Below are 22,715 nucleotides of genomic sequence, written 5' to 3' on the forward strand. Positions count from 1 at the left end.
TCTTGCCAGCTTGGATAGGAACTCATCCAAAAATATGGGGAGCCAAAGGTTCCTCATGTATGGCTTGGACCCCAAGACCTGAGCATCATCTTACCCTAAATGAGCCTGCCAACACCCTCCAGTAGTCCCAACTTGCAGGAACAACCCTAATGACTCCATTTTGAGATGCATTTCAGATGCTGCTGAACTGCTGACCTGAAGGTTGGCAGTTCAAATCCACAAGACGGAGTGAGCTCCCAGCTGTCTGTTCCAGCTCCTTGCAGTTTGGAAACATGCAAATGTGAATAGATAAATAGATACCGCTTTGGCGGGAAAAGGCAAAGAGATGTTCCAAGCAATCTTGCCAGCCACACAACCAGGAGGTCACAATGCAGGCTGAAAATGGAGAAAAGCACCTCCCCACGGCCCCCAGAAGCCGGAAATGAAAGGAGATGCCTCTGCCTTTGTTTGTGTTTGTGTGTTTCATTGTATATGATTGTAAAGGCATTGAATGTTTGCCTGTGTATGTAAATGCTGTAATCTGCTCTGAGCCCCCTAGGGGAGGAGGGCAGAATATAAATAATGTTTATTATTATTATTATTATTATTATTATTATTATTATTATTATTATGCCTCTGTCCCTCTAATACTGTACTTTCTCCCTCTCTCTTTTCTTCTTCCCTTTCCTTCCTTTTTGTTCCCTTCTTTTTTTCCCCCTTCCTTCCCTTGTCCCTTTTCTTTATTTCCTTTCTCTTTCCTTCATCTTTCTTTCTCTCCCTTCATATTCTTTCCTTTTGCCTTTCTGTTCCTTCCTTCCTTATGTCTTCCTTCTTTTCTTCCTCCATTAATTTCCTTCATTTCTCTCTCTCTCTCTTTTCTTTTATCCCTTCCATTAATACAGGACCTAACGACAGCCAAGCCTCTTCACTCTCTTTCTTTCCTCGTCACATCACAGAGGGCCCTTTCTCCACCCAACAGCCTATCCTTCACAAATCCAAAACAAATCCACTTTGATCCTTTTCTTTCTGTCTGCTCTAGGCCTGAAAAGGATGGTTCTTTTAGCTCAAACCCAGCAGTTATTTTAAATTTAAATAGAGGGTATGGGTTGTTGTAGGTTTTTCGGGCTATATGGCCATGTTTTAGAGAAGCATTCTCTCCTGAAATTTTGCCTGCGTCTATGGCAAGCATCCTCAGAGATTGTGAGGTTGTGAGGTCTGCCAAGTTTGGCCCAGATCCATGAAGCCAGGTAGAAGCCTTTGTGGTACAAATGGACAAACATACATACATTCATATATTTGGCTGTTAATATATACGAATTAGGAGAGAGTATCTGAGGTTTCTATGAAAGATGTTTTCTTTTTGATACCCAGATTGGTCCCTTTTGAGAGGTTTTCCGCTGCAGTGAGAACACCTCATTATTTGGAAGCAACGCATTGGCCTTCCGGGATGTGCTTTTATTCCCCTGGTGATGGTATGCTTTCTTGACCCCTCCTAGTCGTATTTATAGTTTTAGCTGCTTGGTTTTATATTTTATGTGCTGTTTCATCTTTTATGGCCACTTTTATGTTGTTATTGTAGCTTTATTGATGGGTGAGCTGTCTTAGGCAGTTTAGGAAAAAGCAGGGTGGGTTTTTTTTATCAATAGATTTATTTATTTGGCAAGTGTGCTACAGGTTGCTCTTGTCCATATAAGAATGATGGTGCAGAAAGAATAAAGAATTACTCTTTTTGTTTCATAAGGATCATTGCCGGGCCAGCAAGCTGTCAGCAAAATAAATAGATTCCTGGGAAGCAAAGCATTGGTCATATTATCTCCCAAGGGCTACTTTAAGAAGATTAAAGCACTCAGTATTTTTTCTATTAATAGGTAGCGATGTCATATCCAGCAGGAAAGGTTACTCACCCCAGATTTCTAGACACTAGCTGCAAAGGCGCCACTATCATTGTCTACTGAACTGGATGGATCTTTCTAATGTGCAGAACATGCAGCAGTGTAAGGACTCCCCATTTTGGCTTGAAATTGAAGAGGTTTTCAAGGTGAGCAAAATTTGGGCTGAATGCTTACTGTTGAGTCCCTGTCCTTGAGAGAAAGCCGCATAACACTTGGCAGGGATAATAAATCTGACTGTAGCACTAAGCTATATAAACTAGATTTTATGTTCCCTGCCTGTAGTAATGATTTCTTCTTGTTGTTGTTGATGACCCTAGAGTTTAGTCAAAGCCTAGCCTAACCTAAAATGTTGTATTTATCAAGAATTTTAGGCAGTGGTGTCTCCAGTGTTTTAGGCAGTGGTGTAGTAACCCTGTTCTGGTTTTCAATTTGAACTTTAAAGGAGCTTTATTGTCGAAGGCTTTCATGGTCAGAATAACTAGGTTGCTGTAAGTTTTTCGGGCTGTATGGCCATGTTACAGAAGCGTTCTCTCCTGACGTTTCGCCCACATCTATGGCAGGGACCCGCATGGCCGGAATCACTAGGTTGCTGTAAGTTTTTTGGGCTGTATGGCCGTCTGACAGAATAATTCTCTCCTGACGTTTCACCCACATCTATGGCAGGCATCCTCAGAGGTTGCTTCTGAGGATTCCTGCCATAGATGCACGTGAAACGTCAGGAGAGAATACTTCTGGAACATGGCCATACAGCCCAAAAAACTTACAGCAACTTTAAAGGAGCTATCCAAAGAACTAAGCCTAAAACAGGGTCTAAATTTTAAGTGACTATGCAACATGTTGAACCCAAAGGAGCCTTGGACAACTAGTTTAGCGTTCAGACTAAAAGCCAGAACAGAGTTACCATCCCACTGACATCACAACCACCAGCAATTTTCGACTTCTGAAAATACCTTGCTCTAAACTAGGTATTGGTTTCTCTATAGAGGTGTCTGTATAGAATGCTGCCCAATGCATTTCCTACTCCACTGCATTCCCAATTTTCCCTATATATATATATATATAATAATTTTAAGCTGCTCAAATATCTTATTAAATAAAATAATCATTTTATAATAAAATTATTATTAAAATCTTGTCCCTTTTAATTTATTTCTCCTCAATGCTAAAAAGTCGTGCCCGGTGTTTCTTTATCCGAAGAGCAGTCCTTTTGGCATTGTGACCCACCTGTAGCGATGGCTGCCCTTTTTATCAACAAGACGCTAATTGTGAACAACAAGGATAACGATAAGTTGGAACTGGAACGCGAACTCATCTGCGCGCTGGAGAACAAAGTCATGCTCCTGTATTTTGGCTCCAGTGAGTGTCCTGAGTGCAAAGAGTTTGCGCCCGTCCTGAAGGAATTTTATGTGAGGCTCACAGATGAGTTTTATGTGGAGAGGGCTTCCCAGTTGGTTCTGGTCTATGTGTCGCTCGATGAGACAGAGGAGAAGCAAGAGGAGTTCCTGAAAAAGATGCCCAAGAGGTGGTTGTTTTTATCCTTCGATGATGAATTCAAGAGGTAAGAATGCTTCAGTTTAACCCAAGCAATGCTCATATTCCGAGTAAGATGTATTTGCTTAATTTGCATCATTTACTGACTACGTTTTAACCTCTCAAATAGCTAATATTTATCTCAATGACTGGAAAAAACGTTACATGAAGAAAAAGACATTGTCAAAGCAGTAAGAACATTAGAGTTGAGTGAGATCTTATATTTTATTAAGTCCACACACCTCTGTTCAGTGTAGGATCCCAGGACACCCAACTATCTCTGAGAGTTGGGTGTCCAGCCTTTGCTTATACTTCCAACAATGAGAGCAGGTCAAGCCATTGTCACCTTGCTACTCAGTTCTTGGAAGAAAGCTACTTACATAGCAGAAGAAGGTTAATTTGTTTTTTGCTGGGATACTTAAATGTGTGTGTGAAGACAAGGGGGATAGAGCAATTTTTTTAATTATCCAGCTTCTACAGTACTGTTGGCAACAAAGATGTGGGGTCGTGATTATCAATTGTGGTCTAACTCAGCATTATGAGACTTGGTAATAAACGGTACTCCTATCTGATTAGAACAATAAGAAAATGTTAAATGCAACTTTTCCTTCTAGGCGTTATACTGCTTGCATCATTTATGGCCCACACTAATATCAGGAGTTGTAGTCCACCATTTCTGAAGGACATCCAATTTGGAAATGTTGGATTAAATATTTTGAACAGTGGGAGAAATTTGCAATGATGTCAAATATTATATATGATATTTATAATCTTGATTAATTTCCCCCTTCCCCTCTTTATTAGGTTATATGTTGTAATAAAATTGTTGTGCTCAAGCACACAGCCCTGTATTGTATGTCTCTGGTTTCTGGAGGCAAGAGGTACATAATATGATGATATCACAACATTGAATAAGTGAACCTACTTTTTTGTGTGTAGAAGGAGGAGGAGGACCTAATGTAGCAATACCAGGTTAAGGTTGTATTCCTTATGTTGACTATAATATACAGTTACATCCCAAAGTGGTAGATCAACAGAGGAAATGAGCAATCACCAAACAGCTATGCAATTATGTCTCTGAAGGCTTTCCAGAAAAAGGCTCAAATAATAAATAATAATCTTTCATTCAGAACATTGAATTCCACAAGGAGTTTATTGCTAGTGATTTTCTAATGTTCCTTCCTCTTGTTTCTTACCACACAAAATTAGTTATGGAAAGACAGGACAGCTGCAGTGAGTTTTAAGTGGCAGTGCTGAGAGCCACCTACCTGTATCCACTATTTTCTATATGAATCCATGTGGTCTTGTAATTGGAGTATAGGAGATCTAGGGCCTGATCTCTGCTGAGCCCTGAAACTCACTAGGTGACTTTGGGGCAATCTCTTTTCCTTGCCTGACCCAAGTCACAAATTTGTTGGTCTAGTGTGCACGTGTGAAATGCAAGGACCGTGGGGAGAATCTACACACAACATCATTTTATGTGGCCCTTGAGGTAATCACTGCCAGAGCAATGAAGTTACAATAAAGGCTGAGCAGAGACATGACGGCCATGTATAAATTTGTGAGGGAAGTCATAGGGAGAAGGGAGCAGGCTTGTTTTCTGCTTCCCTGGAGACTAGGACACGGAAGAATGACTTCAAACTACAAGAAAGGAGATTCCACCTGAACATGAGGAAGAACTTCCTTACTGTGAGAGCCGTTTAGCAGTGGAACTCACTGCCCCTGACTGTGGTTGAAGTTCCTTCTTTGGAGGCTTTTAAGCAGAGTCTGGATGGACATCTGTCAGAGGTGCTTTGAATATGATTTTCCTGCTTCTTGGACTAGATGGCCCATGAGGTCTCTTCCAACTCTAGGATTGTATGCTTCTATGATCCTATGCAGTCTTACAATTACAAATGACCATTTGAAGGCAACCATGAGGCCGATGTGGCCCTCAGTGAAAATGAGTTTGAGCATTGGACTATGACTTTGGAGACCAGAGACCCAAAAACCCACCTGTTATAGTTATCTTAGGGCGCCATAGTCAGTAAAGACTTAAACCACATAACAACAACAGCACCAAGATGATGAAAGCTGTGTATATCACCTTGAGCTCATAGAGGCAATACTGGGTACAAATGTAACTAATAAATGAACTCATTTTTCTAGGGAGCTGGAATTGAGATTTTCTGTGAAGACCCCTCCAGTGGTAGTGGTGCTGAAGCCAAACGGAGACATCATTGCTGCAAATGCTGTGGAGGAGATCAAGCAGGCTGGCACAGCTTGCTTCAAGAACTGGCAGGAAGCAGCAGATCTGGTGGAGAGGAACTTCCGGTTACGAGAGGACTTTGACCCTTTGACTTTGCGGAGCATTACACATCCCCTCCGTCGACTGAAGTACAAAGTGGCAAAGGACAAAAGGAGAAAGAAAGACAACGATGAGGATGAGGACGAGGACAATGCATTCTCCTGATGGGGCATTTCTTCTGCAAAGGAACTCACTCTCGCTGATCTGCTCTCTTCCCAAGAAGAATGGATGTCATCTACTGGTTCTGAACCATATGAGCACAGCAACTGTCATTAAGCAGAGTCATCAGACAATCCGAGCCCTGGCCTATTATTATTCTTTTTCTAAATTATATTTCTGGCCCTTATTGCTATAACAATACTCTTGACAATATGTTGATAAAACTTAATTGATCTTTATTAAAATTTCAGAACCTGCGTGGTGCATGACATGAATGTGTGAATCCCAAAGGTGAGATTTTTCCCCTCCACTATTTTCACAGGACATTCTCAGCACAGTCTAGCCTCATTCTCCATGAAAGGAGAAACCAAGTAAAATAAAGGTACACAAATATAGTTTATCCACTGTATCTGCAGGAGTTCAGTTCCAGGAACCACTGCAGATATGAAAAATGCAGGTGATTGTGCCCTATATTATCAAATAGTGGCAACATGAATGCACGTGCTTCAAGATGTCCAAGTTCACATAATCACCATTTACTGCTATGGGTGAAACAATCAGCGATCGCTTGAGCTTCTGAATATAGAGAGTATACTTGCGTACCCTCCATATACTGTATACTTTTTGTTCTTTGCACATTTTATACAGGTCAAGACTGCTGGAGTTAAATTGCCTTCAATTTTTTAGTTAAGGAAGAGCATGACCAAGGACAGTTGGAATAAAATACAGGATTGGGCAGAAATTTTGGACTTGCAACACCCATAATCCATTAGGTAAGGGGCTGTGGTGGCGCAGCATGTTAAACCACTAAACTGCAGAACTTACTGATCAGAAGGTTGGCGGTTCGAATCCATGGACAGGGTGAGCTCCCATTGTTAGCCCCAGCTTCTGCCAACCTAGCAGTTTGAAAACATGCAAATGTGAGTAGATCAGTAGGCACCATTTTGGTGGGAAGGTAATGATGCTCCATGCAGTCATGCCAGCCACATGACCTAGGAGGTGTCTATAGACAATGCCGGCTCTTTGGCTTAGAAATGGAGATGAGCACCACTCGCTAGAGTCGGGCTCAACTAGACTTAATGTCAAGGGGATACCTTTACCTTTACTTAATCCATTAGGTATCATATAAGTGATATTATATTTGCTGCATCATAGAATAAAATCAGCTTCTGGATCAGGAGAGCTCACTGTACATCTTTTCTTTTTTGCACATCCTTTTATACTTCACCATGGGTAATACCTGTATCAAGGTTGAAAGCGTGAAAACTGGAGAAGGTGCCTGTATCTTTGTTGTAGAACAGCAAATTGCAACAGACTTTGCTTTTTACCTAGTTATATGAGAAGCAATGTCTGCTAAAATTCCCTTTTCTTCAGAATCATTAAAAATGCAAGAATCCTCGACAGTTTTCTTTCTGGCAACCCTAGGTGCCATACAAATGTGATTTTTGTATGTGACTGGATCAGGTACACATTTCCGGAACTGAAAACGAATTTCTGAATTGTGCATGTGCTCAAAGGCACTCTTATACCTTTATTCTAGGGATATATGTATTTCTTCTTAGCAAGCCACTATTTTGCATTTAGTGAACTTCTATTAAACATTACAGCATGTCCTATAGGCCTGGTGTCTTTGGCCCTGACCTAAAGATGCTTAAGTTGAGTGGGCAACATTACAATTTTTAAAATGGGACTAAAGCAAATTTGTGCATGTGTGTGCATGTATAAACAAATAAATACATTTATCCACTGAAGAAGGAAGGGTGGAGCTTCAAAATGAAAAGGGCAAGTTCAGTCATTAATTTTAGCCATGAAGGGAAAATGTCAGTGAGCAAAAGGTCTATCTCATTTTTTCGCTAGTGAGAAAGGGGTCTTCACGTGCTTATGGAGGGTTGCATTTTATTCTTCTTTTCTGGCAGGTTATCCTGTTTTATAAAAAGTCCAACACATTTGGGTCCTCGTATTATTTTTTTGGCCTTCTTCAAAGATGCACTAGAATAAAAATAAACACAATAATAAATTAGACTTCAAAGTTTAGGAAAGGGTAATATGTATTTCTGTTACATTTCTTAAAGTTTGGATTTTAATGTCTTTTAAATATAAGGGCTGAACATGTTGAGTTTTTCAGAAAATAAGATAACAAAAATATATTTCAAGAATAAAATATAACCATCCATAACTACGTGAACACCTGTTTCTGGTTTTCCCTATGGATCCTATATATGTACTTGCCAGCACCAGTCTGTAATTTTTCCTGATATTTTTCTAGAAATCCCATGTTTCCTGACCAATTGTATGGGACGATGTAAGTTTCTTTCAAAACATGGCCAAATGTTCCCAGCTCCAGGCTAGGATGGTTGGATTAGGAGATTTCAGGGCCAAAGCAGGAGGCCTGAGGGTGAACCTTTGTGGTATTATGCGAGTGGGCTCTGGCATTGCGATGGGGATGATGTTAGAAAGTATGTGCCATTAAAATAAAGAAGAAAAGTCTAACAAATGCACTCGAACGTTTGCATACACACAAACCACAAGACAGTATTTTGCTCTGAGATTCCTCCCTTTGTCCCGAGGAATCCAGTTATCACAGGCTAAGGAGGCAAAGGCAGAGGAAAGTTTTGAAAAAGAAGACTTTCTAGTTTCTGGATTGGTGTCATGTGTTTTTCCATATCTTTCCCCTCACCATTAAGCATAAAACACACTTGCAAAGTATGTTCCTTTCAAATAAAAATATATCAAGTCTAAATAATGAAGAACAAATACAAACAAACTTCAAGGCAGCATTTTGCCCTGAGATTCCTCCAGTTATAACAAGCTAAGGAGGTAGGCAGAAGTAAGATTTTAAAAAGTAAACTTCCTAGTTCAAAGATTGGTCTTATGGCTATTTCCATATTCCCATCCACTGTCCCCAACCCTACATCTCTCCAGCACTCTTAAATGCAGAATAGTAAAAACTAGAGTAAGACACAAATACCCTGCTTAGAATGATCTGTTATCACCATTTGGAAAGGCCCTTGTTCCACCTCTATGCTCAAACCAGACTCACAAAGCCGAACACCTTCTTGTAAGCCCTCGGGTAGGGAAATGGTTAATAGGAGAGAGTAAGGTACGAGAACTGGCTTCCTCATGTCTTGGGCAGAGAACGAGAGTCACTGTGGGAAGAAGCCTTTGGTTTCATCACTTGCCAAAGGAATGTGGAAAATCTGCACCGCCTGACACTCTTATGTCTGCAACCTGCATGGCTCATCCATTCCTCGCAGAGCGGTCGACATGTACTGACACTCCTGGGTCTTGTCTTTTGGTCACAATCTGTACCATGGGATTGGCGTCTCCGAGATTCAGCTTTTAAAAGAAGTGAGGACTTAGTTCTCCAGAGGTGATCTTCGATGGATGTGACTCCGTTCTCCAGACTGTATTTCTCAAACCTGGGCACACCACTGCTGAAAATCCTTTGAGGGACCTCCAGAGAGGAATTGTGAGATTATTCTGCTCATGAGTTGATTTTTCTCTTTTTCTCTGTTTCTTTGTTGGAAAATGCAGAAGCTTGTCTTCCACTTTCATCTGTTCTTCACAGACCTTTCTCTTATATTGAGGTCTGTTTAATGACATCCCTTCCTATGCCACTCCTAAGAGATCCTCTTGACTCCTCAAGCATGAAGGCTCCCTTGCCACCTTCAACAGACTCTGAAATATTGGAAAAATTGCTAAATTCTTGGAAAGCAACAGAGTTATGCCTACAGAACCTGGGCATGATGGACCACCAAGGAAAACCATGCTGAAGATATGGATGCTCAGAAAATAATTGAGTGTACATCTTCCAGCAACAGCCAAAATTGTGGAGGTTCAAGAAAGGTGCCGGCCCATGAATGTCCTGCTGGTGAAGACTGGTGGTTGGTGAGAAGATGAACAAGGCCAGAGACCAAGATGGCTCCAGCAGTCCTAATAATGGCAGAGAGTCGCCAGTGAGCAATGGCTTCATAGCTGGTGATTCGGGATTCCTGAATGCTGTTTGGGCTTCCATACAGACATCTGCTTCTGGGGAGAGCATGGGATGGGTTAACGCATGCCCGAACCAGATTCTCCAAGTCACTAGGCACCTCAGAGACATTGATGAAAAATTCCAGAATTTCCGGGAACTTTTCCAAAGAGGTGGTAAGTACAGGAAGCAGTTTCATTAATGTGTTTATTGATTTCTCAGTGTACCATTTATCATGTCAATGAGGTTTATAACCTCATGATAGCCCTCTGACCTAGGTTAAGTAGGGGATGTGTGAATGTTTGTTCTGGGCATATTATATTTATCCATAACTCCGTTCTATGTCTGCATTCAGCTGCACATTAATTTTTTTAAGTGTTCTCTAGAAATATTTAAATGTTTGTTCTTCTCCCAAGACATATATACTAAATGAGAACTTGGAAAGTGATTATAAAAGAGAAAAAAATAATGTGCTTTTTATTTTGAAAAATTGCTACATTTGCTTGATATTTTATGAGTAACATATTAATCATATATTTCTTTTATATAAATTATTATTATACTTTAACAAACAAACATACATACATACAAAGATGGCTTAAGTTTCCAAAACTGGTGTTGGAACTTTTAGAAAATGGGTGAATAGTTACAGTAAGCTCTGACGCACACATCTCTCCAGGAAGTGCAGACCAGGTCATTCCATAGAGAAATCCATCAAAATCAGATTTCTAAAAGGCTGAGAGGTGGTTTTACCAGATTTTTGAGAGTTTAAACATATGGACAAGGCTGACCTTACCATTATGCATAATATGACAACAGCTCAGGGCGTAAATGCAGCAGCCCAATATTGACAGACCCTCCCCATCTCTCTTGAGCTCCAGAAATTTGTTCAATGACAAAATGGAGTGTGTCACATAACCTGTCCCCTAAAACTAGCCTGTTGCCCAAAGATAGGCTAAGAGATTTCATTTGCTTGTCTGTGTTCCTGTTTTGTTCTTCCTTTAGGCCAGTGGTTCCCAATGTGTGGTCCATGGACCACCAGTGGTCCCCAAGAATGAAAATATGGTCCGTGGCCTCACCATTGCCTCGAAACCACATGGCAATGCGAGCAACTGGTCTCATGAAACCCTCTTATAGTGCCAACGCAACAGGGATGTCAGGAGGGGAGAGGCACACTACCCACAAAAGATTATTACTACCACACCAGCTCTAGATTATTAAATACAGTTTTCTGTGGGCAAGTAGATGGTGATTACTGGGTGGCATGTGTTCTGTATCAGAAACTAGAGCTGTTACAGTCTATCCAATGCAATTTTTTGAATCAGCACCCCAAATAACCAAACCAAATCTAAAGTGGACCAAAAACTGATCCGTAATCCTTTTGGTACTAATGTTGGAGAGTGGTCCCTGGTCAAGTGGTCCCTAGTCAAAAAACAATTGGGAACCACTGCTTTAGGCACCAAAATGCCTTGGGCCAATCTGGCAGAGGAAAAATCTGTTATCATCCCACTTTTCCAGCCACTTTTCAAATGTCTCTATTTTTCTCCTCCCACTTTTCTCCTTCGACACAATCTTATTTTATTTGCTGCAACCTGAATTCAAAGCACAAATAAGTTTAACTAAGTATGGAGAAGATGAGAGGAGTGGGAAGAATCATGTCCTTTCCAATAGTCTCACGTAAAAGAAAACGGCTGCCATCTCTCCCAGCTTGTGTGTTCTTCCTCATTAATACTTTTTGCATCCTAATTTCCTCTCAAGTTGCTTTCTCTCACATGTCTGTGAAATGTTTTTGTCTGTGAAATATCAAGAGTAGGAATATTATGATTCTTATACAGGCAGTTCCTTAGTCCCAAACATCCAATTTGCGAATGCTTCATAGTTAAGAACAGGGGTGAGACAACAGAAAGTGAGCAAATCTACCCCTCGGAAGGGGAATCCACTTCAAGGGAAAAGATGTCTCCACTGAAGCTTTAGCACCAATCTTTCTTTCCACAACAAACCAAAGTTGTGGAACAGAAAGGGACAGAAAGTGCAGTGAAATCTTCTGAACAGGGGCACAGACAGCAAAACAAACACCACAAGGGTGTTCCTCTTCCCTATGCTATCCAAATGTGTGTGTGTGTGTGTGTGTGTGTGTAATTCCAACCATATATATATCCAATCTCTAGCTTTGTAGATAGATAGATAGATAGATAGATAGATAGATAGACAGACAGACAGACAGACAGACAGACAGACAGATAGATCCAAAGCTAGAGATTGGATATATATATGGTTGGAATTACACTTAAAAATGTACATGTTCCAACTTACAAATACATTCACCTAAGAACAAATCTACAGAACCTATCTGGTTCATAACTTCGGGAATGCCTGTACTCAGCTCTAAGACTAGCCACTATTGCCATGTTGTTTATGGCAATGTTTCACAAACTTGTCAGAATGCAGAAAAGATACTGGCCCTATAAAATACTTATGTGCTTGTTTATTTAAACGACTTCCCTAGCTCAGACCTTTTCCTGACTGGAAGTTTAAAAAAAGAGTGCAAGGTGTCTTATTAAAACAGAATAAAGTCCAGTTAAACAGTTAAAAAGGTAATGAGTGTGAACCAACATAGACTTAAGTGCACTTAACCTAATTGAAACGAATAGACTTACATGCACTTAAGTCTGCATTGGGCTGGAGCCAAGTGATGTAATAACTTCTAATCCTCTTATGCAAGGGCGGGCAAAGTGCAATCTCTAAATATTGCTGGACTGGTATTCCCAGCATAAGTCACCACTGGCTACTCTGTGCCAGGGCTGATTGGAGTTGCAATCCAACAATATTAGGAAGGCTGCTATTTGCATGCCCAGACTCCTTTACCCCAAACCATTGTATGATATTAAATGTTATAATTAATATTTTTAGACTTCTGGTGTTTCAAGTATTCTGCCTAATCTGCAATAAATAGAACATGTATTATGGAAAAAATCCATTTCATTTTTGTAACTGTGGAGGTTTGCAAGCTGCTACAATGGCTATATGTCCTTGTTTCCAATAATTCATTAACAACACTGGGACTCAAGGTGGCTTCCACAAATTAAAGCAAACACATAGGAAGCCATACAGATAATAGAACTTTTCCTTTGGATTCTTGCAGCCAAATCTTGAGAAAGGCATTCAACCTTTCAGAATATTGGGAGGGCGGGGGGATATAAAATCACTTAAAATAGTTTGGGAGTGGTGCATTGCGATCTGTCAATCCTGAGGGTCCCAGAAAGGGCATCAGGTTTTAAGATTCTCCAGACCTAGATTAGAGAGCAGATTTCTTCCTGACCACCCCACCTTGCTGTCATTGCTACCCACCACTGTATTTATTATCCATTTTCCCAATAGTAATAATAATAATAATAACAACAACAACAACAACTTAATTTTATATTCCATCACTATCTCCCCGAAGGGATTCGAGGGGACCAAGCCCAACATAAACAAGGATTACAAGCTAAAACACAATTAAAACTATAATAACATATAAACAATCTAATTAAAACAATTAAAACTGGCAGAGTAAAAACATCATAAAAATGCATCAACCAACATCAACAAACAGTAATCAGGAAATGGTGGGCATGATCAGATTCGAGAGGGCAAGGCAAGGACTTTTGCGAAACGCAGACTATAGGGCAGGGCTGGGGGTAAAGTGATGAAAAAAACCAAATCAATAAATTAGGGCTGGCAGACCTGATTGGAGACCAAACCCATCAGGGCCATGCTGTCCATTTGACCCTTTAGGAATTGAGAATACACAATTAAAAATAAATATATTTTTGGCTTTCAATTGTTAACTAATACACACATTTGAGGTCCATAGAGGTCAATGCAGAAGTTTTTGGAATTATGTCTTTCCCTAATAGTATGTCAGGGCAAGGAAGGGAGTTAAATATGAAAGTGCCTAGAGCCTACAAAAGCTTTAAAGGTCAGAGTTATACAGTACAACAGATGCAAATCTAGTTGTTGGTGTGAATGGCCAAGTTTGCTGCAGCAATTGCCAATGAGTGCTAGATGGAGAGTAAGGGGCTAGAATCTTGGGAGTGAAGACAAGTGAGGTGGAGTGAAGACAAGTGGATACTAACTTGCTTTACTTAGGCGATCCCTTTTGTCTGAGTAGGATTGTCTTCCAAGATCGGTGTACTGGCAGTGAGTCCATAGGTGACTGTGGAGCCCTTTTCTTGATCTGCATTTTCTCCCGCAGTGAGGGCATCGGTTTCCAGGTGGAAGGTGGTCCTGGTTGGGGTTGGCTTGACGCGCCTTCCTCTTCACACACTTTTCTCTTTTGCCCTCCATTTGTGCCTCTTCAAATTCTACAGCACTGCTGGTCACAGCTGACCTCCAGCTGGAGCATTCAAGGGCCAGGGCTTCAAGTGGATACCGTTTGTTAAGGCACATGAGTGCTAGCAAAACATCCATGGTCCAAGGTGCTGCTCAGGCCGACCCAATGTCTTCAAAATAAAGGCACTGGTAGAGAATTTCCAAGAAGATGGTGCCCTGTATTAATTAATTAATTGGGAAATTTTCCCAAAATGTCCTGGGCCAGCCAACTCTGGCAAGGCAGTATTGTTATCCTGGGGCACATCTACACTGACCATTTAGGTCAATTCCAAACCGGAATACCAGAAACTGGTTTCACTGTACAGATGATTAAACTGGCCTCTTTGGAACCATCTTGAGGCCCTGATGTTGATTACACAACCACAGAGAGTGGCTTCAAACCAATTCAGGTATCCACAATATTTTCAATGACTGCTGTAGAGACTACCGTGTATTTTTCGACTCACTCTACAGAAATGCACATGTGCACATGAGTGGAGTGTTCCTAGTGTCTGCATCCTGCTGAGTCGTTTTCACACTGCGTTATGGTTTCACACTAGAGTGTGCTGATGCACATTAAGGCTTCTATTTCAGAGTACTCCCCAACTTTGAAAATCTTGCTGTAAAGGTCTTAAAGTGTTCTACGGAGCACTTTTGCAGTGTGCATTGAATTAGCCGCTGCACTTTGTAACTGACTCCAAGTTGCATCAAAGGGTCAGTGTACACAGGGCTCTGGTTCAATGAAATAATGATTGGACATCAAGGCATTGCAAGTCAGTACCTAAAAGTCAGGATACAGGGGCAGTGAGTTACAGTCCAGTCTTTGGAGACTTTGAATGTCTGTCGTGTTCCTTCACCTATATTTATCCCATATTATTTGTTCAACCTTGAAGCAAATGGGGAAATAGCCAGCAGGTGGCGCTCCAAAACAGGATTGCCTTTCCCACCCTCTACTATGAGGTAACCAAATTTGCATCAACTTGCACTTGGCAGGCTGGATTTAGATCCTGTCCTCCGCTTCCTTTCATCTAATTAATTTAGGCCCTGCCTGACCTTTGGTTGCATCGATTTCTGCTTGGCACAGAATGGGAGCAGCAAACCTTGGAGCCATTTTAATTTTTATCATCTTCACCTTACCTTCCTGTAGTTATTGTGGAGAAGACGTAAAGGCGGTTGGAAGCGGAGACAAAAAGATTGCATGGCTAACATCCCAATACATGTGACAGAACTAATATATTGGACACATAGGTTGACTTTTGCCAATACTGCAAGCTTTCAATCTGAAAGCCCCTATTTGAAATAAGAATGCTGGCAGTTCTAATTGTTTTTAGTTTTGACAAGTGTTTTATAAAATACTAGCTGTCCCCTGCCATGTGTTGCTGTGGCCCAGTCTGTTGATCTGGAAAATAAAGTAATGCGAAAGTGTGGGTTTCTAATATATGTAATTTCTTTATGCTTGTGGGTTAACAGTTTTTTTTGCTGTTTCTTTGTCAGTGTTGATGTGGAGAGTGTCTGGTTTGCCCATCCTGGAACATGCTACATACTAGGCTTGGGTAACCACGGAAAAAATTGGTTCTAAACTCGTTTCGTTTTTAGGGGGGCCCTTGCGTTTCGTTTTTTTAAAGAATTCCGAAATTTTCCTTTTCAAAATTTTGAAATTTACGAAATTTCGTAAATTTTGAATCGATTCGTTAATGGCGGATGCGATTGCGCAATATGCTAAAAAACCCTCCAAATGGGACAGGGGGAACTTCTGAAGTTTCCTTCTCCCTCTGTTGTTGACTGTTGGTGTGATAATTTATTTTTTATCACTGATAAAACAAACAACAACTATAAAACTTGCACCAGACATACGGAAATAATTACAAAACAATTACGAAACAATTTCGAAACAATTTTGAACCAATTACGAAACAATACGAAATAAATTGGAAAAATTGTTTCGATTTTTAATTACTCCTCACAGTTGTCTTGCATGGCTCAATATTGGATCGTAAGCTAATTTAAATACGAATTAATAACGAATTATGAAATTAACGAACGAAATCGCCCAAGCCTACTACATACCATTGTCCTTCTTTAAGGGCCCCTTTCAAATCTATGATACTATATCTGTGTGTGTGTCCATCATATCTACTATCTCTCTATCTATCCACCTATCTATCTATATCTATGGCTGGATGGCTCTGTCAGGAGGGCTTTGATTACGTTTTCTTGCCCTGATGAAGGGAGTTGGATTGGATGGCCTTAAGTATTTTATGTGGGTCATGGGGGTTCTGTGTGGGAAATTTGCCCCGATTCTGTCGTTTGTGGGGTTCAGAATGCTCTTTGAAGGTGAACTGTGAATCCCAGTGACTACAACTCCCAAATGCCAAGGTCTATTTCCCCCAAACTCCATCTGTGTTCATATTTGGGCGTATTGAGTGCTTGTGCCAAGTTTGGTCCAGATCCATTATTGTTTGAGTCAACAGTGCTCTCTGGATGTAGGTGAACTACAACTCCCAAACTCAAGGTCAATGCCCACCAAACCCTTCCAGTATTTTCTGTTGGTCATGGGAGTTCTGTGTGCCAAGTTTGGTTCAATTCCATCATTGATGGAGTTCAGAATGCTCTTTGATTGTAGGTTAACTATAAATTCCAGGAACTACAACTCCCAAATGACAAAATCATAATTTTGAGTGATGGTCACTCCTTGTGTTGTTAGACATTTGGTGCCAAATTTGGTGTGATTTTGTTCATTGGTTCTTTTGTTTTTAAGGTACTCATTATGCACACAGCATTTTTATATATATAGATATATATAGATGTTGCCTTCTGGTAATGAGAAAAACTGAATGCCATTGCATGTCGGCTATCCATAGGTTTTTAAATTTCTGCGTGTTATTGTCTATATGTGAGTTATATTAATTGTATTGTTTTATTTGCTTATTGCTTGTTGATTTTATTGATGTGTTGTTGGGCTTGGCCTCAAATAAGCTGCTCCGAGTCGCCTTGGGAGATGGTGGCGGGGTAAAAATAAAGTATTATTATTATTATTATTATTATTATTATTATTATCCATCTGTGAATAATAAAGATATTGCAAGAAATTGGTAGTTATAGAATGGGGTGTGTATAAATGGAAGGTCCCAATAATGGTGGATATGTCAAAGACTTTAAATGATAATGTAAATTAATAAGAAATGTAGGAGAGGAATCACAACAGTAGAATTATAGAATCATAGAGTTGGAAGAGACCTCGTAGGCCATCCAGTCCAACCCCCCTGCCAGGAAGCAGGAAAATCGCATTCAAAGCACCCCCGACAGATGTCCATCCAGCCTCTGTTTAAAAGCCTCCAAAGAAGGAGCCTCCACCACACCCCCAGGCAGAGAGTTCCACATTAAGCTGAGTATTTTGCTGGAAAAGAGAATATTCAATTGATGATACATGCACACACACATACACGTACGTGTGTACACCCGTGTCCAAGTATGTATGAATATAAGTAGGTAGGTAGGTTAGTTGGTTTGTTTCACAAAGGCTTCTACATGGCTTGATGGATCTGGACCAAATTTGACAAACATACTCTTCATTATCCAACTTAAAATAATTGCGCACTCCCATTGGACCCAGTTCAGTGGAACAGAAATGTAACAGTGAATTGGCTGCGGATAGGTGAAGTGGCCCTCTGTTATGTGACTGGGAAATAAAGGAAGTGAAGAAGATTGCTAAGTAGCTAAGTGACATGTGTGAGGAGGAAAACAAGGAGGAAGGGGAAAGAAACAGAAAAAGAAGGGAAAGAAAGAAAGGGAGAAGGAAGAAGGAATATAGGAAGAGAAAGGAAAGGAAAGGGGGAAGGTATGAGGGGAGGGAAGGAAAACAGAAAAAGGAAGGGAGAAGGAAGAAAGGGAGGGAAGAAAGAAAGAAAAAGGAGGGAACAAAGTAAAGGAGGAGGAGAAAGGAAAGGGAAAAAGGATGAGGAGGAAAGAAAGTGGAGAAGAGTACAGAAGGAAGAGAAAGGAAATAATGTTGAGGGAAAGGTGTCTTAGGGAAAGTAAGGGATGAAAAGAATAAAAGAGAGGGAGAAGATAGATGAGTGAAATGGAGGAAGAAAGAGAGCCTGTTGTCAAAGGCTTTCATGGCTAGAATCACAACCTCTGAGGATGCATGCCATAGATGCAGGCAAAACGTCAGTAGAGAGTGCTTCTGGAACATGGCAGAAGCACTCTCTACTGACGTTTTGCCTGCATCTGAAAAACGTATTGCCATGGAGGCATTGTAAGGTAGGCCTTGTCAGGGGTGGAGAAGGGAGAAAGCAGGTGGATATTGGCCCATCTGATGGCCAGCCAGTGCTGGGTATATACGCTAGTGTAAATCATAAAACTAGAACACCATATGGTCAGAATAAATTGGTCACTAAAAATACTTTCAATGCCTCAGAAATGTGCAAACGTGTCGAAGCTTGTGTTTGTACAGTCTGGGGTTATGTTACGTAGCCTATGAAACATTATGACCTAGGGAGAAAAGTGAGTGGGTGTTTCAAAACGATGGACCCAATTTCAGCGCAGCATATTTCACAACAGGAATGTGTAACAATTATACAAAAAGTGACAAGTGGTTTAATGAGTTATCAAGTTATAAAGTTTTGAGCCAGAAACAATTTTTTTAAAAAGCAGCTCTGAAAATGAAGAATATCTCATTAGGCCTTATGTTGTGGGGTTGCTATCTTGTGAATGAATGGGGCTAGGGCAGGCATGGGCAAACTTGGGCCCTCCAGGTGCTTTGGACTTGAACTCCCACAATTCCTGTTAGGTGTTGAAGTCCAAAGCACCTGGAGGGCCCAAGTTTGCCCATGCCTGGGCTAGGGGCTGTTTGTGTGCTGGGAGCTGGGAGCTAGGAGCTGTTAGTGTGCATCTAGTGGCCATCTTTTAAAAAGCATCTAGTAGTCATCTCTGCCCCACTCCTTCAAGGAGGAAGAGTTTCATTCATGGGCAGAGCTTGGTTGCAGAGAAACAGCGGTTTCAAACTGAGTCCATCTTTTTGAAACACCTTGTATTTGTGGATGGCAAAGGGGCGCTTCATGCCTCCTTATTTATTTATTTATTTATTTATTTACAGTATTTATATTCCTCCCTTCTCACCCCGCAGGGGACTCAGGGCGGATTACAATGTACATATACATGGCAAACATTCAATGCCATAGACACACAACATATAGACAGACACTCAGAGGCTATTTAACATTCCAGCTTTTCATGAGGGTATTTTGGTCACCAGGGGAGCTGTCGCTTCACCGTTCATTTGTGATACTGATAGAATACTTCCTCATTCTTTGCATACTTGCTGGATATTTTTATGGTGTTGTAAATTAGTGAAATTTGCCTCCCCGTATAAGCGGTACCCAAAATTTCCTACTTGACAGATGCAACTGTCTTTCGGGCTGCAAAGGTCAACAGTGAGCTACACAATGGTTGGAAGCTCACTCTGACCCAGGCTGGCTTCGATTGTCTAATTGTTCCTCTTTGCAAGTACCCACAGTCATTTTATGTATTCTTTTTATACTTCTTAGCTGCCTTTCAAGAATGTAGTATTCCCAAATCCATGTAAATGCCCCATCTCCCTGCTGCCTGAATGTGAAATCGAATCAGATTGGCTGCAGGGAAAATGGTCTTGGTTAGGAGATATGCCAGGGAATTTCCATAGAAATGGAAACAGTTCAAGAAACTCCACTTTTAAAAGAACCCTGCTGGCTCATTCTTCTCCCCAAATACCTCTCTCATTGCTGCATTTGTGTTATCTTGGTGAACACATATTTGAAAGCAGGCAGTTGCCAAAATAATGCATAGTTTCAGATGTGGATACATGGGATTTTGCTTGCGGGAGGCCCAAACTCCCTCTGCCTGACTGTTTTTCTAGTTAGGGATAGAAGCAACAAAAAGAGGACAGTTCGGTCTGAGAAGGGAAAACAGCAAAGTTTGCATATTTGTCCATCTGCCAAATGTAAGATTTATCTCCTGTCATTTTGTTTTCAGGTCCCACGTTTTCTGGCCCTGTCGACGTAAGATTGACTGACTTGCTTCAGACCGTTTCATCTTTTCTGGGCAAGTATCCGGCCTTGAACTGCAGGGAGGCCATTCAGCAAACCACGGCTGCCCTCATCACCTGCGTTAATGGTACGTTTTCTCTGTCTACAGAGTGTCGAGCCAACCTGCGCAGCACTGTCAAAGAAATTTCAGATGATATTTTGAGGATGGTATGAAAATTCAGGATGCTGGCCTCCCCCATTCCTACATGGGGTCATTTTAGCAAGTTCAGTTCTTTATGTCACAAAAATGGGAGAAGAGACATTTGCCACAATTAACTCGTCCATACATTTCTTTATTAATTTAAATTTGCACCCCTGCAAGGAATTTAAGAGGCTTAAATGCATCTACACCGTAGAATTAATGCAGTTTGATGGATAGGAATCAATGTTATAGAATCTTGGAAGTTACAGTTTTTCAAAGACTTTAGCCTTCTTTGCCCAAGTGTGCTGGTGTCTCACTACAATTCCTCAAATTCCATAGCATTGAGCCATGACAATTGAAGTGGCGTTAACCAGCATAAACTCTAGAGTGTAGATGCACACATATTTAGTTCCATTATATAAATACACATATTAACATGCATTTCTACAAAGACTCTACTGTATTAAAATACAGTAGAGTCTCGCTTATTCAACATAAACGGACTGGCAGAATGTTGGATAAGCGAAAATGTTGGATAATAAGGAGGGATTAAGGAAAAGCCTATTAAACATCAAATTACGTTATGATTTTACAAAGTAAGTACCAAAACATCATATTTTACAACAAATTGACAGAAAAAGCAGTTCAATACATGGTAACATTACGTAGTAAGTACTGTATTTACAATCTTAGCACCACAACATCACAAAGTATTGAAACAGCTGTGGATCCGGGCAGGAGGCAGACTGTGTTGGATAATACAGAACGTTGGACGAGCGAAGGTTGGATAAGCGAGACTCTCCTGTATGCAGAACAATGATTAAAATACAGTGGACACAAGACATATGTTTAAAATTCAGGATTAAAACTGGCTGGGTAGGCTTGCCAGAAGATATGGGTCTTCAATTGTATCTCAGGCCGGTTCTGCACTGCCAGATAAAATCCAGATTATTTGCTTTGAATTGGATTATACGGCAGTGTAGACTTATATAATCCACTTCAAAGCAGATAATGTGAATTATTTGCTTTGATAATTGGAATCATTTGGCAGTGTAAGAAGGGGCCTCAAATTCCACAGCTGATTTCATCTTCACAGGCTGAGAAAGTGATACAAAGTTCTTCATTGTCAATATCCATGGACGTTCCCGCACCAGCCTTATATAACAGAGGCAAATGTCGGAGTTGCTCCTGAAAAATTCTGGGAAATGTAGTTCAGGGCAGAACATTTGGAATTTTCAGTTAGAGAGGTCCCCAGCTTCCCTAAACTATATTTCCCAGAATTTTCCAGAAGCAGATCAGACGATAGCCTCCATTCTATAACATAGGTAGGAAAAATTGTGAAGCTGAGAACAGGTAGTTCAGGCCTCAGTAGCTGAAAACAATAAAAGAAAGTGGGAAATGGGGTGCAGGAGGAAAAGACAAAAAGGTCAATCAGTTTTTCTCTGAAAGAGCCAGCGGAGTAAATATGTGGATGAATGTCTCCCTAAAGCAGTGGTTCTCAACCTGTGGGTCCCCAGATATTTTGGCCTACAATTCCCAGAAGTCCCAGCTAGTTTACCAGCTGTTAGGATTTCTGCGAGTTGACGGCCAAAACACCTGAATATATAGTGATCATGCATATTATGTGGAATGCTCAACGGAAGTTCTTCATAGTCAGTTGTATTTTATTAAATGTGCATCTTGCATTTCTATCACATGTTGTTCCAGGGACTAATCATAATAACAACCCAAAATGGAATAAAATATATTCAAATACAATTGATTAAAAGACATAAAGACAAAAAACCCCCAACCATCTTCCTCCCTTCCCCACCCCAAAAGTCAATCAACCAGCAATATCATACTTACAGGTCAGGTTATGGGTCAACGGCCTGTTTAAATAAAAAAGCCTTTGTCTCAGAGTAGAAGATTATCAGAAACTTGGCTAGCAGGTAGGATTGCTAGGTCAGGATCATCTCTGGCCCTGAGGTTTCCCGGACAAAACCCGTGACCTAAGGATGGCCCTTTGTGAAGTCATTAATCATTGTCTATTAGGTATCAACAACATTTACTTACGGCTTGTCATTCTGGTGCACACATATAATAGACTATACAGACAGAGAGACAGATACACACATATTCATCCTATCTGGAAGTTAATTCAGAAATCTTAGTTATATGAACTATTCCCTAGATCAAGGGGAAAGGAATTCCGTTTTCTTTGTCATTTACTCATGGGGTAAGATATGAATCATTTTATCTACATTATTTGCTTCAGATGTTGGAAATAGATCAGAGTGGAGAGTCAGTCCTGGCATTGCTTCTTTAACGGTGGGTCCTGACCCCAAATGGGGTCCCA

The 22,715-nt window shown here is 40.6% G+C and overlaps 2 protein-coding genes across 4 annotated transcripts in view; both read left to right on the forward strand.

Moving 5' to 3' along the window:
* Positions 1 to 1,857: 1,857 nt before the first annotated feature.
* NXNL1 (nucleoredoxin like 1) lies at positions 1,858 to 6,104 on the forward strand. Its single transcript, XM_060760935.2, has 3 exons — positions 1,858 to 2,017; positions 3,042 to 3,429; positions 5,550 to 6,104. The coding sequence occupies exons 2-3, from the start codon at positions 3,104 to 3,106 to the stop codon at positions 5,851 to 5,853; spliced, it is 630 nt and encodes a 209-aa protein (XP_060616918.2). The 5' UTR covers positions 1,858 to 2,017; positions 3,042 to 3,103; the 3' UTR covers positions 5,854 to 6,104.
* Positions 6,105 to 9,035: 2,931 nt separating this feature from the next.
* The window catches only part of GMIP (GEM interacting protein), a 94,796-nt gene continuing 81,116 nt past the window's right edge, over positions 9,036 to 22,715 (forward strand). For 2 of the 3 annotated variants that reach the window (XM_060763864.2, XM_060763865.2), the window contains exons 1-2: positions 9,037 to 9,993; positions 20,183 to 20,323. In XM_060763864.2, coding sequence (XP_060619847.2) covers positions 9,744 to 9,993; positions 20,183 to 20,323 — 391 coding nt within the window. In that variant the 5' untranslated portion in view covers positions 9,037 to 9,743. Of the gene's footprint in view, positions 9,994 to 20,182; positions 20,324 to 22,715 lie in introns of all 3 variants that reach the window. The other variant, XM_060763867.2, reaches the window with a different exon arrangement.

This window comes from Anolis sagrei, chromosome 2 (genome assembly GCF_037176765.1).
Source record: "Anolis sagrei isolate rAnoSag1 chromosome 2, rAnoSag1.mat, whole genome shotgun sequence".
NCBI lineage: Eukaryota > Metazoa > Chordata > Lepidosauria > Squamata > Dactyloidae > Anolis > Anolis sagrei.

Bases quoted from the DNA above. Each gene is read 5' to 3' on its own strand.
- NXNL1 (XM_060760935.2), top strand. From the start codon at position 3,104: ATGGCTGCCCTTTTTATCAACAAGACGCTAATTGTGAACAACAAGGAT. The intron at 3,430-5,549 runs GTAAGAATGCTT...TCATTTTTCTAG, and splicing joins TTCGATGATGAATTCAAGAG to GGAGCTGGAATTGAGATTTT.